Source organism: Kryptolebias marmoratus, linkage group LG2 (genome assembly GCF_001649575.2).
Source record: "Kryptolebias marmoratus isolate JLee-2015 linkage group LG2, ASM164957v2, whole genome shotgun sequence".
NCBI lineage: Eukaryota > Metazoa > Chordata > Actinopteri > Cyprinodontiformes > Rivulidae > Kryptolebias > Kryptolebias marmoratus.
In genome coordinates, this window is record NC_051431.1 from 13,271,549 (window position 1) to 13,288,503 (window position 16,955).

General features: G+C 37.2%; 1 protein-coding gene across 5 annotated transcripts; it reads right to left on the reverse strand.

The window, feature by feature from the left end:
• Positions 1 to 3,014: 3,014 nt before the first annotated feature.
• scn3b (sodium channel, voltage-gated, type III, beta) lies at positions 3,015 to 16,067 on the reverse strand. Of its 5 annotated transcripts, XM_017429020.3 has the most exons (7): positions 15,834 to 16,067; positions 15,248 to 15,478; positions 13,035 to 13,204; positions 12,713 to 12,941; positions 7,862 to 8,000; positions 5,180 to 5,263; positions 3,015 to 4,661 (listed from the first exon to the last, which is right to left on the reverse strand). In XM_017429020.3, exons 2-6 carry the CDS (start codon positions 15,300 to 15,302, stop codon positions 5,200 to 5,202), a joined length of 657 nt encoding a protein of 218 aa, XP_017284509.1. In that variant the 5' UTR covers positions 15,303 to 15,478; positions 15,834 to 16,067; the 3' UTR covers positions 3,015 to 4,661; positions 5,180 to 5,199. The 5 variants fall into 5 exon arrangements, with proteins under 5 accessions (XP_017284509.1, XP_017284512.1, XP_017284511.1 ...); XM_017429023.3 differs by lacking the exon at positions 5,180 to 5,263 and having other exon boundaries at positions 15,834 to 16,064; XM_017429022.3 differs by lacking the exon at positions 3,015 to 4,661 and having other exon boundaries at positions 4,669 to 5,263; positions 15,248 to 15,475; positions 15,838 to 16,066.
• Between the last annotated feature and the right edge of the window lie 888 nt (positions 16,068 to 16,955).

Sequence of the window (16,955 nt, forward strand, 5' to 3'; positions counted from 1 at the left end):
AAGAAAAATCTGGACCTTTAACAATTCTCAAACCACAGAAAAGCACACACAAGAAATTTGCAGTGAGCAAAAAAAATCCGGGGTTAGTCATGCTTATGGAATTGTCACAATAGCAAGAGCAGGTGTGATGATTGCTAACAATGTGTAAGCGAATTGGGAGAGGAAAAAACAAGACTATGGTGAGAAAAAAAAAGAATAAAACCAAAACTGTTAAGTTTTGGTTTTATTTACAAAACCATATATACCATGACAGAAACATTCTTACTACTAACAGTTTTTGTGAAAAAATGTGTCCAGAACAAATAAAAACAAAACAGCATGCAGACAAAGCTTTTGTATGTGGCTAACACATCTCATAAAACTTTGTTTTTCATTTCACTCATCATGTTGTATTTTCCGAACTGTCAAACTATTATTTTAAATGTGAAGAGTAATGGGTTTTATGGGGTTTTTTTGGATACAAAAGCTCCATTTTACACAGTAAATGCATGCTGAATCACTTATTGCTGTTTAATGTGTTGCTTCTGCAGAGACCCTAATCAACATGAGACAGCTCTGTGCAATGATCTGTTTCTGCTCTAAATTGGCTTACCTTTTAAATTAGCCATATTTCTTCCCCTCTATCACATCATTTGTTTGTTTTTTTTAAAGGTGAGTCTAATTATTGCTGATTTATTACCAACACAGCATGACCAGAAGGAAAACAGTCTGGATTTAATTCTTGGTGGTTTTGAGTTTCAATTTTCTTGTTTATGTTGGCTTAAAATGAGACATTTAACAATCTAAAATATATTTCATTAGTTTGAAGTGAATAATCAAGTCCAAACTTGATTTAATGTCTTTTGTTTTTTTAGTAGAGAAACAACCCTGGCCTATCTAGAAGCACACAGCATCAAATGTGTGAAGATTTATAATTATGAGTGGGTGTCCGTGGTTGTCTGAGGAAAAAGCTTTCTTGGAAGAAATTATTCAACGTTTGAGCTCCCATTTTAAATGCATGCATTTGTGTGTATTCAGCCGTGAACAGGAAAAAAAATGCTGGGCACCAGAAATACTGTGGAAACAATTTTTTTTCGCTCCATCCAGCCTGGCGTGGTGCAAAGCTTTGTAAATCCTTTTTAAAGTGTACAACACAGTGGACTTTTGGCAGGAGAGGAGAGAAATAGGAGTGCTGGTTAATGCAGCAGTAAAGCAAAAGCATAGGAATCATTCACTTCGCTCGCGCATTATGTTTCCATCTAGCAAAACAATTTATACCTTAACAGATCCGGCAAAGCGACTATTGATCAGCAATCGATAAGCTGTGTTTGTGTGTGTCTGCAATGTCTGGTATCGAGCAACATGTTGCATCATCTCTGGGCTGCAGCGAGGCATCACTGATCAACACACCCTTCTAAAACAGATGGAGACATAAAGTACATCAGTGTGTGATTTTAAAAATAAATAAAGAAAAAAAGAAAAGTGCAATCGTTACCAGTTTGCACATCACAGATTTTTTTTTTCCTTTCAACAGCCAGGTCTAACAGCATGTTCATTCAGTCTGATCTTGCATGTGTGCTGCTCATCAGAAAGCTTGATGTTCACAACTTGACTGATTACATGTCATTTGATGACAGGGTAAGCTTTACACTAGGGGGAGACAAAGACCCTTCATGAATTTCAGAGCAATGTTGACCACAGATAGCATGATTAATGAGATCAGGTAATATTTTACCGTATCAAAAAGAAAATACCTCCAGCTATTTTGGTGTTTCTTTGGACACATATCCAACTATGGGCCAATGCAAAAGAAAAGAAGGGATTGCTGTAGGTACAACCAGCCTTATCGGTCAGATAAAGAGTGACCAGGTCCCTTTCTATCATTGATGATTTTTTTTTTTTTTTTTACCTATTAAACTCTATTTATGTGCAGCTAACATAACTTCATAATTTAGGGCCTTTTCTTGTCGCCCCCTTGGCTTTATGAGTCTTAAAATGCTTGCCTAAGCACTTGGCAGTCGGGGCCTTTAACTGAGACATAATTTAGCCAAATGTGGGCCACGTTACTGGGTTGTATCCTGAGGGAGGCACATTGTAACGAAAGCATGGAAGGAAAAAGGGGAGCGACACAGTGAAGCAGGAAGAGAGGGAGAAGGTAATAACTTTCAGTGTATCTAAAAGCCATATTGCTGTATTGTTGGATGGCTCATAGAATGTGTTGGGCAGTCAATAACCAATTTGGTTGAACTTGATTGATGGTAAAAGGAAACACCACTAAGGTATTTGTGCAGTATATCTGGTATTTATGTTTGGTTTGTGCTGTTCAATCCTTGAAACTTGCTCTCGAAGCTAAACTTACTCACTTCCCAATGTCATCTTGTCTTTTTGTGTAGAGTAAATGCTAACCTAAATTAATTTGTCCTAACTTTGATTTGATGTTATCTGCCTTGGTACAGACGTGTCTGGGTTGCTATAACAACAGCTGCTGCTATATCTGTCACTGCTGTTGGTCACGGCTAACTAAAAGATCAACATCCCTCTTTCTCTGCCAGGTTCTTTCTCTTTTTTTTTCTCTCCGTGCTTTACCTTTTTGCTGTCTTTGTTTTCCACAGCTTCTGCAGCTTTGCATGTCGAAAGCAGCTCTGTTCTTGGCAAATAAATAAATAACTCCCTACAATACAGTGCCACGTTAAGCTCCGTGAAGACTGACAATTAAAATGCGGAGGGTTTACTTCAAGCAGAAACAAATCGAAAGTTGCTTTGTTCGCTGCTTTTTCTGCAGCGTTAATGAGAACTGGAAACACCAGGGGTCTTTATGGTGGTTGAAATGACTCCATTCCTTTGAACAACACCACAGTCGCAAATAATAGGGGGAATATAAGAAAAAGATGCTGAAAGTCAATACTGTATTTTTTTTTTTTCATATGTTGGTAAAACTTTAAAAGTGGGACTCTGCTTATTGTGCGCCATCAATTTGTTGGCATCTGAGCAATGACACAAGAGTAAGAAAGAAAAACAAAACAGAGGAGCACCAATTTAGATTTGTGGAATGCATTGTATTTATTAGCTCAAAGATTGTTCACTCACACATGAGATATCTGTAACAGACTAAGAAAAGGCGTGACATGATTGAATCAAATTTAAAATATTTCTACAGTGTTGCACAATAGAAAGAGGCACATGCTGAATCTCGGTGCTGCAGAATATCGGCAACGTCAAAGCTTCAGGAATAGATTGTAGCGTAGCGAAGTGAAGCAACACTTGACCTACTGAATGCACTTTGACATCAGAGCTGGACATGGACTAAAGATTTATACAGAGGCGAGTAAAGGAAAGACCTCCAGATGAAGTCAGATGGAAAGAAATGGTGTTAATTCATAGAATATTATATGTGTAACTTCATGTCAACGTGAATTATTGATTCATACAGAAAAGCAGAAATAAATGCAAATACATACATACATACATACATACATACATACATACATACATACATACATACAGTAGAAAAGCTTTCCATTCACTTTAAAAAGAGTATTGGTCAATTCAAATAAAACTGTGACCCCCAAAACACACCACATTTTATAAAAAAGTTAGAAAATAAATGACGCAAGTACTAAAGAATCAGTATACAATATAAGGACTTTGACAAAAGTAGGTCAGATTGTCTCCTCAGTTCAGATAGTTTATGTTTATATAAGTTTATATAGGGACTCACGAATGCACAGCTAATTATTAGGAAATACGTCTACACAAGATCAGGTCCAACTATGGCTGTTATTTAAAAGTGCAGAATACCTGTGTTTTTGTTCTTTAAAGGGATAATTCAGATCTTTTGAAGTAGGAATATGTGGAATAGTTATGAGCAATTAATATGTTACCTGCTGAAGGTGGCTCTATGAAAAACTTGAAAATAATAGAATTTAATTCTGACCAGACTGATGAACTAACAGCTGGTCAGAAAGAAACCAAGAATAAAGTGAAATGCTGCCATTTTAAAACAACTCCAGTAATAAATGTTTCATAGCAGCGCGTGTGAATGATACTTTATAAACCTTTACATTGCCATCAGCTTTCCATTATATTATTTACAAGTGCAAATAGTAACAACAGCAGTTAGCTGTAGCATCACAATATTTCTACTGGAATAACTGTGTCGTATGAAAATATCAACGATGCAAAGGTTTATAAAATGGCACAGGCACTTACAGATACCAAAAAAAAGGATTAGATAGATAGGATAGATGGCAACAATCCACTTTGGTCTTGCCTCCCTCAAACTAATAATTTAAACTAATTCATCGGTCTGTCAGAATTTAACTCTATTTCTCCAAACTGCAGCTATTCAAAGAGCCATCCACTACAGTTAAGATATTAATTGTGTAAAACTATTTCACAGAGTCCTACTTAAAAAAAACTGACCTATCAGTTTGACCTTTCATATTAATAAAAGCACTTAACTTCAGATGCTCCAGCACAATGTTTAAAAAGACAGGGAAAAAAAAGACAAGAAATGTAGCACTTGGGTATTTTTCACTGGCTTTTCACAAGACACGGTTGATATAAAGGAGAGGTTCGGTTGGCAGGATTCGCATGGCTCTCTGAGAGAAATTATGACTTCATAGTGTCAGAGACTAGACTGTGGTTTTAGAACCCCATGTGCCATCGTACTTGGTCAATACCTAAAAAAAGAAGAGAAAATTGTTCCTTTATTTATCAGAAACAAAATATACTCTCAATAAAGTCTCACTTTTTGGAGCACTACAATGTTACATGCAAATGTCTGATTTTAGTTTGCCATATTTGCATTATACTTCAAAATACGCTATTACTATACAGATCCATGCCAAAGTAATCTATAATTAAATGCAATATCATTAAAAATAGAAATTACCCCTTTTTTAAATTTGAAGGTTTTTTACAGCACTAATAGAGTGCACTGGATGTTTTGTAACAAAAACAAATATTGCAAGTGAGACGAACAGTGAGAACAAATTATGAATTTGTGGTTCTAAAATGACAGAAATAAAAGACTTTTTTCAAGAGAAGTGAGCAAAATGAGACACAGTGGAGGCTGAAGCAACAAGACTTACTACAGAGCTGCACAGCTATGGGTAATAAGGTTACAAACGATGGATTGAAAAAAGGGGGGATGGTTTTACTGATCGGGGTCAGGCGGAGAATGTCACATGTAAAATACCGTGTCACTGTAAACCACTTTTATTCGGTAACAGGAGCAGCTGGATTGTCTTTTTGCTCAGAGGGAATGGCTAGGTAGTTTGTCCTGCGGGCAGATTGGTAGAAAAACAAGAGGAGTGTCTACAAACTGATGATATAACCCTCCCTTGTCTTCCAAGACACACCACAGAGAACAGAGTTTTCTTCAGCTTGGAACAGTGCGTCTGTCTTTAATTCATACATGTACTTTTGATGTGGAGATCTTCTACCTAAAAATATGGATCTGACGTCAGCAGTTTTGAGAGCCAGCACTGAAATGACTCGACAGTATTTACCAGCAAATTTTCAGCCTTTTAAAGCCACATCACCTTATACACCTGCACGGTATATCTGTAGACTAAGCAAGATTTATATTAATGAGATAAGTTTAAGAACTCAGTCAGCAAACCTAAAAATAAATTAATTAATAAATAAATTGACTTTTTGACCAAGTATCACTTCTTGTTGTCCTCAAAGGGATAGTTTAAAAGTGGTGTTCTGTGGAATTGATGTCATTTATCAATATCTTACCTGCAGTAGAAATTGATCAGAGCCTTATCAGTTTAGAATATCAAGCAGAAGTTCTCTCATTGGAAATGAGCTAACAGGTAGCCTGAGCAGGACCAGTTCCTAAGTAGATTTCTGTCGTCTTTAAACATTTACAAAAAAACCCTTTTTAAAAAACCTTTAGACCACCATCACTTTTGCATTAGATGGTTATACTTATATGTAGACATAAGTGGTTTATACTACTAATCAGATTTTGTTTTCTTTTTTTTGTTTGTTTGTTTGTTTGGACATGGCAGAAACAATATCTGAAGGAAAATAAGGCAGTGTAAAACAAAACTTTTTTTTGTTAAAACTGCTATATCATTTTTTTGTTTTTTGCTTCTGCATCAAATATTTTCTCTGCCAGATCTTGTAAAAAAGACAATCTGATTTGCAACAAAAGTTTGGTGGTATGGGAACACAAAAAGCTCAGACTTTAATGTAAATAACCACAGACTTAATAATAATCTGATGCACATTTGGTGGCAGTGTAAAGGTTTATAAAATAGCATCTGTATAAAACGCTTTAACATTCTTCAGGTTTGAACTGTTCTAAAATGGTAAATATCTGCTCTCTGTTTGGACAAGCCATTAGCTGATTTCCCTTGAAAAAGCTTTGACCTCATATTCCAAACTGATAACACTCTGAGCACTTTCTATTGCAAGTCATATAATTACTGATAACAATTCCACAAAACACCGCTTCAAAAAACTATCTAACTATTCTTTTAAACCTGACTGGCTAAGAAACCAACTGAAAAGTAGTCTCTTTGAGAAAGTTTGGCTTATTACTGTAGATGTGTTGTCATGCAGTAAAAAAAACCAACAAAGCAACATCCCATTAACGCTGTCAGCTGCAGAGCTCCAACAAGGCTTCAACGGTCCGTTGAGTGTTGAATCGTTCTGAAAGTTTCCCTCAAAGGGCTTTGTGATTTTTAAAATTTATTCTACTTTTGGTTTGAACAAAAAATACTGATCACAAAGCCCAGACAAATTCAATACTCACTTAGCTTTTTATACAAGAGTGCAAAAGAATCAATCTAAAACTTCTTATTGTTCCAGCTGATCCCACTAAACGTACTCTTTAAAAGTATGTGATGTATTTTTTACAAACAGCTAATCTACTAACTGTTTCATCAGATAAATAATTTATTGTTTTGCAGTAGTTGTGTAGGTAGAATTTAAAACCGCATCAAACTACTAAAGAAAGAAGTGACATTAACGAGCTGTAAATTCAAGACTTGTCTCATAAATATTTACCCTTTGATTTGAAAGGAACCACAATAAACTACAACAAAAAAACCTTGAACTGTGTCCTACTTGTGTGTCTTTACTGTTCTAACATGAAGAGTATGAGAAGCACATTCTGTGATAGCTGGCTTTTATGCGCCACTGACTGAGACAGATTTGGAATTTGCATTTATTCTTTACAAATATCTATAGAAATTCAGCACATCTTCTGTGTATTATCTGGTGCTGTTCTCTTTAGAGTTTCCAATTCCCTGTATAAAAGCTGTCAACACTCATCAGCTGGTTAAGTCAAGATTGGGAAAATCCAACAGGAGCAGACTGCACAGGTGAGTTTGAGTCTTTTACGACAAGGTGACACAAAAAGTCCTTTCTAACGGAGCTGAAAATCCGGCTCGGATGTAAAAAGCTGGGTTTAGAAAAAAAACCACAAGCAGTCAGCAGAGCTTGGAATTATTCAGGTCTGTCTGGCTGCCTCGGTAAAAGGACAGATTAAAGTTGCAGGAGGGTTAAAACCAGTGCGGCGCAGACTCAATTACTCCCATGTCTGTCTGTTCACCTGCCCTTTTCTGTCCGTCCTACTAACTGTGTACGACCTCCAGAGTCTCTCGTGGCTGATATGTCTGAGATTTTAAATGAGAGTTATGTAACAGCAAAAAAATTTCAAAGTACCACAGATAAAACTTTGTAGACAAAATGTATCTTTTACTGAATATGAAGCTGCTGCTATTTGTGTAGGGGTTTTTTTTCTCTCCTTTTTTTTTGTAGGAGAAACTTACTTGGCAACCAAAATCTGAATATGACACATCTTGTGTTTAATCTGTTGTCTGGTCATATGAGTCTGTTTGTGCATCTGTGTGGGACTCACGCTGTGTCCTGCGTCTGTTCATCAGACTTGGAGATCTTTCTGTAGCAATAGACCATTTCCACCAGCAGCCAGAAGGTCAAGAACACCAGCAGCACATACATCATGATCTGAGAGTAGATTGCTGTGGTGTCCTCAGAAGCTGCGGAGCACAGACAGTGGATAGGGACATGTTTTATTCAGCATGCATTTATTCACTGAATCTTTTTGTGCAGCAAAAAAAAAAAAAAAGGAGAGACCTTATCACAGGTTTAAGAAAGTATGCTGACGTTGTTCAACACCACTGACCCACACTCTACTGTCATTTATTATAGAGAGGGTGAGAGAGTCTAGATCAGCAGTTTACTGAATTTTGACCAATTGGTCCAATTTATCATCGCTGAGCATGTTCAAGATGTAAGCATGTGTCAGCATTTTATAACAATTTTGTTTGTTTTCATATTCCAAATGTAAAATTGATATATTGAATTTCACATACTGTACTTATCCTAGATAACATTTGGCTGACTAATTGTAAGATCAAGTGTTCACCACTTTTCAAGTTTCTGGGAAAGAGCCGAGAACATTTGGAAGCTGGCAACAGGAAGTGTGTGTTATTTTTTTGTCTGTTCCCAGAACAGTAAAAGAGGTGGCAAATGCATCCTAATGGTCACATTTAAGAAATAAAATGACCCTATAACCCTTTTCTCAGCTGTCTAGCTGCAAATTGGTTTGCTGAAATTCAGTGTCTATATTTATAGATAACTTTCAATAAATCAGCTTAATACAAAAAGGAAAAAAGCAAAAAGCAAACAAAAACAAAACAAAAAAAAAACTAATCTCCCTTTTCGACCCAGTTTCTTAGCAAAATGTAAACCCCAGTAACTAATTTCTGCACTGAGGACCACTGCCATCAGCCCATTTTCTGACTAAATATTTACTAAAATTAAAGTTATATCACATTTTAAATCCCAAACAAGGCTGCGTTTGGAAGTCAAAGTGGTTGGATGGCTAAGCTGCACACACACGACTGTCTAGCTCAAATTCCATCTCAGCCAGCGATATTTTAACTTTGAATATGAAATATCATTTTGAGGATTTACTTGTTGCTTCGCTGCACTTTTTGGATTTACACATTTAATGCCTAAGCTTACAATGTGCATGGTTTGGTTAGACATTAAGAAGCAAGACTAGGCTATGATCATTTAAGACCAGAAAAACATCATGGTTTCTATTTAAACATAATCTTTATTTACTACATGGAAATATTATTTTCTATGTAGTACAATGATCATATTTGGGGTGTAATAATATTAGAGCCTAAGAAGGTAAAAGGTGCCCTGGAGAATTTTTTTTAAAGAGACAGAGTTCTTGAAAGTGGAGTTTTGTGGAAAGGCTACGAACAATGAATATCTTACCAGTTGTAGATAGATCTTTGAACAACCTCAGTTTGACAAGATTGGCAAGCTAATGGCTACCCCATGCATGGCCGAGGTGGATTTCTGTCATCCTAAAAGAACTCTAGTCTCAAAAGTTTCTCAGTGGTTCATGCAAACACTGGTTTATAAATCTTGACACCACTTGACTTTTGAATTAGAAAGTTATAGATGTCTCTGCTTATTTACAGTAAGGACTGAGTTCCACGAGCTATCTACTAAAGGAAAGTTGTTAATTGTTCAGAACATTTTTACAAAACTCCACTTGAAAAAAAAATGTAACTTACCTCTTTAATGATGTGTTTAAGTAGCGTCAAATTTTATTAGAACCTGCTCATTGAAACACAAAAGGGTTTCTAAATCCTAAAATGATTTAAATCTTAGATTTCTTTTCCAGTAGGTCTGTATAAAAAACAGCCATTGGGTGCCCTTTTGAACACAACAACAGTTTTGTTTACTGGTCATTCTTTCCCTTTTCTGCTAAGACAAACATTTTGAACCATGCCCATAACATAAATGATTAAAGGCAAAATCTTCAATCCTTGTTCCAAACAAAAATATATTCAATCTATTAGTACAGAATTTCTTTCTTTTTTTTTTTTGGTAACATGTTTGGTGTTTCTTAGTTTAGATGTGGTGAAGGATTAGCAACATAAAGGACTGTAGACTTTGTCACCCATCATTTACATCTGAAACTCATTAGGAAAAAGTTTTTTTAATGGTTAATATGAACAGGATGATGGAATATTGTAAACCAGACACATATGGAAATATGTAAACTTTTTTTATACCCAATTTTCAAGCCACTGTGAAAGTGTTTGTCAGTAAGTGTGTACCAAATTCCAGAAAACCTGCTGATCAGAAAGCTGGAAGCTTTGTTTTTTTTTCAGATTTGATTGTGCCATCCCTGCAAATAGAATCAGTTAAGGTAATATGATCCTTTAGAAGGGAAAGCACACATGCATTGGCCAGAAGCAATTGCATCCTGCCCCTATGAACATCATTACCAGAACACAATATCGATGTGTAATGACCACTATGCCAAAAAGGCTTTCTGAAATTTGATGCCACTGTTTTATGAAATATGGAGTAGGCTTTTAATATTTGTGCACTAAAGAAAAAAAAAAGAAACATCAAATTCTAGCATATTTTTTAAAGGTGCACTTAGGAGGAGAATCACATTAAATTTGCATAAACAAAACTAAAACCATTTGCTACAACAAACCTACTGTATCTGCTTATGCTTCTTTGCAAGCATAGAAAATGTAAACGTTAAAGAAATGGGAGAGATTAAGTTGTCCCAAATATACATGTAGATTTGTATATTCGATTAAGGTGGAATATGACACACTCAGCAAGCCAAGCAATCAGGAAGCAAAATACATTACCCATTTTTAACAGATAGCAAAGTGGCTGGTTTGAATTAACCCCGTTCACTCACAAAAGAAGAAAGCTTTCATGGAAAATAAAGGCAGACAAAACAAAACAGACAATTAGTTTCAAATCAGCACACGGTCACAACAAAGAGGAGAGTGAGGAAAGAGGTGTTATTAGTGGCAGACGGCTTTCACAACGATGCATCACTCAGCAAGCACAACAGGTTGGAATTATGACTGATAACTTGTCAGAGTCTAATAAAGACTTTACCATCTGATATAGGGGAAGCAGAGCACAGAAAGAAGAATCAGAACACAGAGGCCAGCACACCACACTGGGTTCCTTTGACTGCTAAAATGTGCAGGAAGAAAAGATTTCTTATGCTCTTCTGCATCTGAACAACAACGTTCACTCACTGACAAAATAAAAGCCTTGCAACCAAATAGACTGGTGGAAAAATAAATGAAACTGCTCAGGTTAAAAGGTCATGTGATTTTATTGCAGCGATTACAAAATCAGATTAAATGGATAATGCAGTTATCAGTATGTGAACACTGCTGGTCCTGTATTAGTAGGGTGTGGACCTCCTCAAGCCTGGACACAAGCAGTGATTCAGTGCAGAACAAAGTTGTACATTCTGTCTTCTCCTGCAGCACGTCAGCCAGCAGCCGTTGTACCTGGCTCTCAAAGATCCAATAGATCGGCACTGAATCAGAGCTGATGTCCGAACTACTCCCACATATTTGATCGAGTAAAGACTGGGGAAGGGGCTGGGTATGGAAGTACCTAAACATGACACCTGCTGACCATAGTCACACAAAGCTGTATGTAAACTGGTGCTGTCTTGTTAAAAGGCTGTGGAGTGCTGCTTCCGGAAGGGTAATATGCAGGATGTGACTGATGTAGCGCTGTGCCATCATCGTCCCCTGAATCAGTACCAGAGGTGACCTAAAGTCATACCCTAAGGCTCCCCACATCATGATCCCATGAGTAACGCTGGTGTGTATCTCTGCAACATTGGCAGGACTGGTCCTCTCCCTTTGGCACCACCATATGTGCACACGATCATCATGGTAAGTGAGATTCATAGCTGAACATGATACAATACTACTCATCATCCTTCCATTCCTCCCAGTTAGTGGCAGGACTTCAAACGCACCCATCTTTTGTTTTGGTGGTAAAGGCAGTCTATACATGGGATGATGAACCTGTAGTCTGACTGATGCTATTTATCAAGACATAATTCAGGATCACACTGGGTGTTGGAAAGGGTTCAACACCTGTTTCTAGATGGCATGTGCAGATGTCAGAGCTCTGTAATGCTTGCAGCACATGCAGTGATCCTCCCTTGGTGTGATTTGTCTCAGGTGACCAGAACCTTTACACTGTGTGTGGGTTCCCTACATATATCGGTTCTAACACTGGACCATTGAAATTTGTACGCCCCAAATATTGATCAACTGCAGGATACAACTACCCACCCTCATGCAAACACACAATATGACCCTTGTCAAACTCGATCAACTCTTGGTATTGCTGTCTACAAGTTATCCTTTGTCTGGTGATTTTTGTTCACTGTTATGACTCATTATCAGACACTCCAGCAACTACCTGATAACATAATCACTCCACTTGTATTCTCTGGTGTTCGTTCTAGACATGCCAGCTTCTTGAAAATCAAATCATGTACATATATACCTGTCACCAGTATGCATATTATAGAAATTACATTCAAATTTCCCTATTGCTTCTTGTTAATTAACTTTTTTTGTCAGTAATGTATTTTGATTGACTAAGAAAACTGGTTTACAAAGCTCAGTTCAGCCTGAACTGTAAAAAAGACACAGACAGTAAAAGATAAGGCACACAATGTGATGAAGAGTTATTAATTATGGGTTTATCTTTTCTTTTCTTTTACAAAACAAACAACACCAGAGTTGCTTCCAGACCACTACAGTATATTTGTTTTGTTTGGACACGGTGACCCTGCATTATTCTTTACATTACTTACAAGAAAGTAAAATATCCCTGAAATAATATGAGATGAAATTACATACTGTACCTTTCTCTTTCACTTCCAGTGTGATGTTCTTTGTGACCGTCACTGAAGGCGTGAAGTAGCCAAAGTCAAACTCCCGACTAATGTGGCACTCATAGATGCCACTGTCAGTTTCGGTGACATTCAGAATCCAAATTGAGACGTCTTGCAGGTCTTGGCTGCCGTTCCAGGCCAGACGCCCCTTAAAGGCTCCATCCACATCCGTTGGATTTGCATTGTCATAATGGTATATCTTGGAGAAGGAATAAAAACGCACACAGTCATATATAAAATGTAGAAAATACACAAGTAAAAACAGAATTTTGTCACTTTTGGGGCAACTTACAAGAGTTTTTTCAGATTGGTTTCCTTTTGGCTTATAGAACCATTTCACAAATGTTTTTGCTTTGACCTCCTCCCTTTGCATGCAGGAGATGCATGTCAGCTTCTTGGCTTTCCCAATAACTGCTTCTGTATCTGACCCCACATCGACACACACCGGCTTGCTCAGATGGACTAAAGGAACATGAAAATATCATAAAGATTTAGCTCTGCAGTGTTTCCCTAAGTTCCAAATAAACAACCAAGGCAAAATATTTAATTGACTCACATATAAATTTGTTTGCATGCCAAAAATATTCAGTTGACATTTGTTAAATGACTTAAACATGTTAGTTGTATGTATGTGTAAAATAATTTTAAAAAACTCAATGAAAATAAAAGAAACAAATATGACAATACAATAAAATGTCTGTTAGCAAAATGTCTAAGAAACCACTGGACAGATTGTAAAGAAGTTCTCATAGAGAGCTGCAACTTGTATGAAAATTGACTGGACAATAAAACAAGCTGATTTTGGAGCTTATCATTAACATCAAACATTTCAGTAGAAATACTTACAAGCTTACAAAATGCCTGAGCCTGCCTCTCAGTGAGGCCGTCAGCATTTGTCCTCTGAGTTTACATTAAATCCAACGCTGAGCCAGTCACAGAACTCAGTTTGCATTAACACAGACATAAATTCAATTATCCAGCTCGCTGAGCACTGGAGACACTAAGTCACAATACTGGTGGTAAATTTAAGCTCAACCAGACCAGAGAGCACAAAGATGGCCTTTATCAGCTAATATCTGTAAATAGTTGGAGGCATAGATAAGAATGAGAACTAAAACTATGGGTAATATTGAAGCAAGTGATTGGAATATAATTCATACACTAAATGTAACTAAATAAAAAAAGGAAGGTGCGAAGTGAATAAATAAGAATGTCAATATTCAGCACAAAGCCTGTTTTTTGCATATGTGTGACAGTGAAGTGTTTGGTCCAGTGATGTTACATAACCAGAGCCCCCCGCTGGGCAAACAGTGACAACATTGATTTTATCTTGTTTTTATACACAAACACGTGGGAGGAGAGCAAAGAAAAGAGGGCTGCTACAAAGAGGGAAGCACTCAGTAAATAACAGTTAAAGGCCTAGCTTTCCTTTAAGGAATGCATTTTGCTTCCACCTTTCATGCCATAATCCTAGTAAATGATGTTATGCACAATCTCATGTAAGATGTGTTAGCACTCAAAGTACATGTGAAGGATGGCACTCAGCTACTATCACATCAAATTTTAGCTCAGTATCTGTAAAACTGACTGAGGTTTAACCATTTTTGTGTTGGATAATGTTCATTAGCTGTGATGGTCATCTTGAATTGGGGTAACTTTAAAGGTTTATCAGTTGCAGATGAACATCCAGTGATTATTTTCTAAATGTTTCATTATAATCTGTTTAGTGGTTTATGATATATTTTGCTAATAGACAGACAGGGTTGACACAACATTTAAGGCCAAAGTTTCAAGCTAAAATGTTATACAATGTATAGTGCTCGGAATGTGTGTTGTGAATGACTCTCAGCTACAACCACACCCAATATTAGCTCAATATCTGTAAAACTGACTGAAAAACAGCAATTTTTGTGTTTCCTTATATCAACTGGCTGTAGTGGCCATCTTGAATCGAACTGACTTTAAACGGTAATCAGTTGTAAGTGTACATCTGCCAATTACTTTCCATGAGTTTCATCAAAATCTGTCCAGTGTTTTATGACATATTTTGCTAACAGACACAGTTGACTCTTATAGTTAGTGGTAAAGGTTTATCAACTGCAAAATCAGTGCTCAGAGTGTAGGTGTGGCTGATTCTCAGCTACTATCTCACCAAAATTTAACTCAGTATATGAAAACTGATTGAGTTATAGCTGTTTTAATGTTTGCTAAGTTTGCTTAGCTTGAATGGGGCTGACTCCAAAAGTTAATCAGTTATAGATGAACATCCAATGATTAATTCCTGAGAGTTTCATAAATATCTATCCATTGACTCATGAGATATTTTGCTAACGAACACTCAGACACAGCAAAAAGAAAAACAAAATTATAGAGACTGAATAAAAGTGCACTAAATCTAAGTTCTGAGTTCACAAATCAGTCCCAAAGCTCATGGATACTGAGAAATTCAGACATGCAGCACATAGATTAAAACCAGGGCTTGTAGCACCTTTAATCTCTACTTACCAAGAAAAAAGAGAAGTATCAAAGTCTGCAGCTGGACTCTGTACAGAGTGACCATATTCAGCTCTTTGAGGAGCTGCAGGTGGACAGTCTGTAACTTTCCTCAGGCTGTCCTCACGCCAGGACTTAAAGGAGCGTTTGAGTTGACTTTCAGCACCACGGCCAGCTCCCCTCCTCAGCAGACAGGTAACTTCCCCTTTTTTCCACGACTCAAGTCCAAACTAAAAACTCCTGCTAAAAGACACAATTCGAAGCACTCAACACAGAAATTGGAATATATATGTTTTGTTTTTTTTTTCTCACAAGCCCATTTTTCTCGTTCAAATCCCCAACTATTTCACAACTGATCATCTAAACAGGAAGAAAACATTTCATCATCCCCTTCTGTAGGAGGAATGAGCGACAGACAGACAGAGTGATGCAACAGTTTCCTCGCCCACAAGTCCTAACAGTCAGTCCGGATCCATCCACACACACAGGGGTTTTTTAAAGAAGAAGAAGAGGAAGAAGAAAAGCCCAGAGGAGGAAACCTGTGAATTCTTTAAACAAACAAACAAACAAATAAATAAATAAAAGCCGATTTACTCACTTACTGTTTGGGGATTTGAAGTCCTGCTCTCACTTTAAAAACAAGAAGAAAGAAGCAGGGCGCTTCTATTTTTCACCCCCCTCACAGATTAGCACTGCAGCTTGTTGAAAGTCTGTTCCCTCCATTAAAACCTGATGATTGATGCCATTTTCCGACGGCGGCTTATTCCCTCTTTGTTTTTCAGCGGTCACTTAGCGCTGGCAGAGCAGAGAGGCTTTGGTGCGCATGCGTGAGTCTGTCACTCCCTCCCCACAACACAACGTGCGTGGAGCATGTTATTGCCATTTGAGTCCGGCCTGAGCGCCTCGTCATGCATGCTCCCCCACCCCACCCCACCCCCCGAATTTGCGTTTCATTTGACTGCACGAGCTAAAAGCAAACAGGAATTGTTTGCGCAGGTAATGCAAATCGGTTTGAGGGGAAAGTGGCGTTCTGGAGAAGAATGAGGTGAAATTTTCTTTGTCATGTGTTACATAATCCTGTTCAGCAGCTTGCTGGCAGGAATCCTTCTCCTGACATTTTCTTGCTTTTATTTTTTGTTACACATAAGCTCCTACATTATTTCAACTGTGACACTAAAGAAGAAAAGTAATAGAAGGTCAAAGATCTTTTAGTGCTAAAAATAATTACTGTGCTCATGTTTTTGACATTCTGCTTCTGGAAATGGGAGCTTGCTGAATACAAGGTTCATAATGTAAATTATATTAAATTATACATAGAATTTCCTCACAGATACCACAGATATGGTAACAAAAATTCAAAATGGGGGACAATAATGGTTTTGTGTTCTTGTTGTTTATGAAACTTGCAGAAAGCCATCATTAGATGCACTTCTACAACTGATTAGCTTGAGGAAACAATCCAAATCAAGATGGTCACCACAGCCAAATGATCTCAAAAAACAAAAATGGTTGGAATTCAGTCAGTTTTAAAGATACTGTGCTAAAATCTGTTGTGGTTGTACCTGAGAGACATTCACAACATGGACTCCAAGTGCTACCTACCTGTGAGATATTTGGAGTCTACCCTGTTTGTCAGTCAGCGAAATATCTCATTAACCACTTGACAGATTTTAATAAAACTTTCAGAAAGTAATCACTGAATGTACCTCAACAACTGATT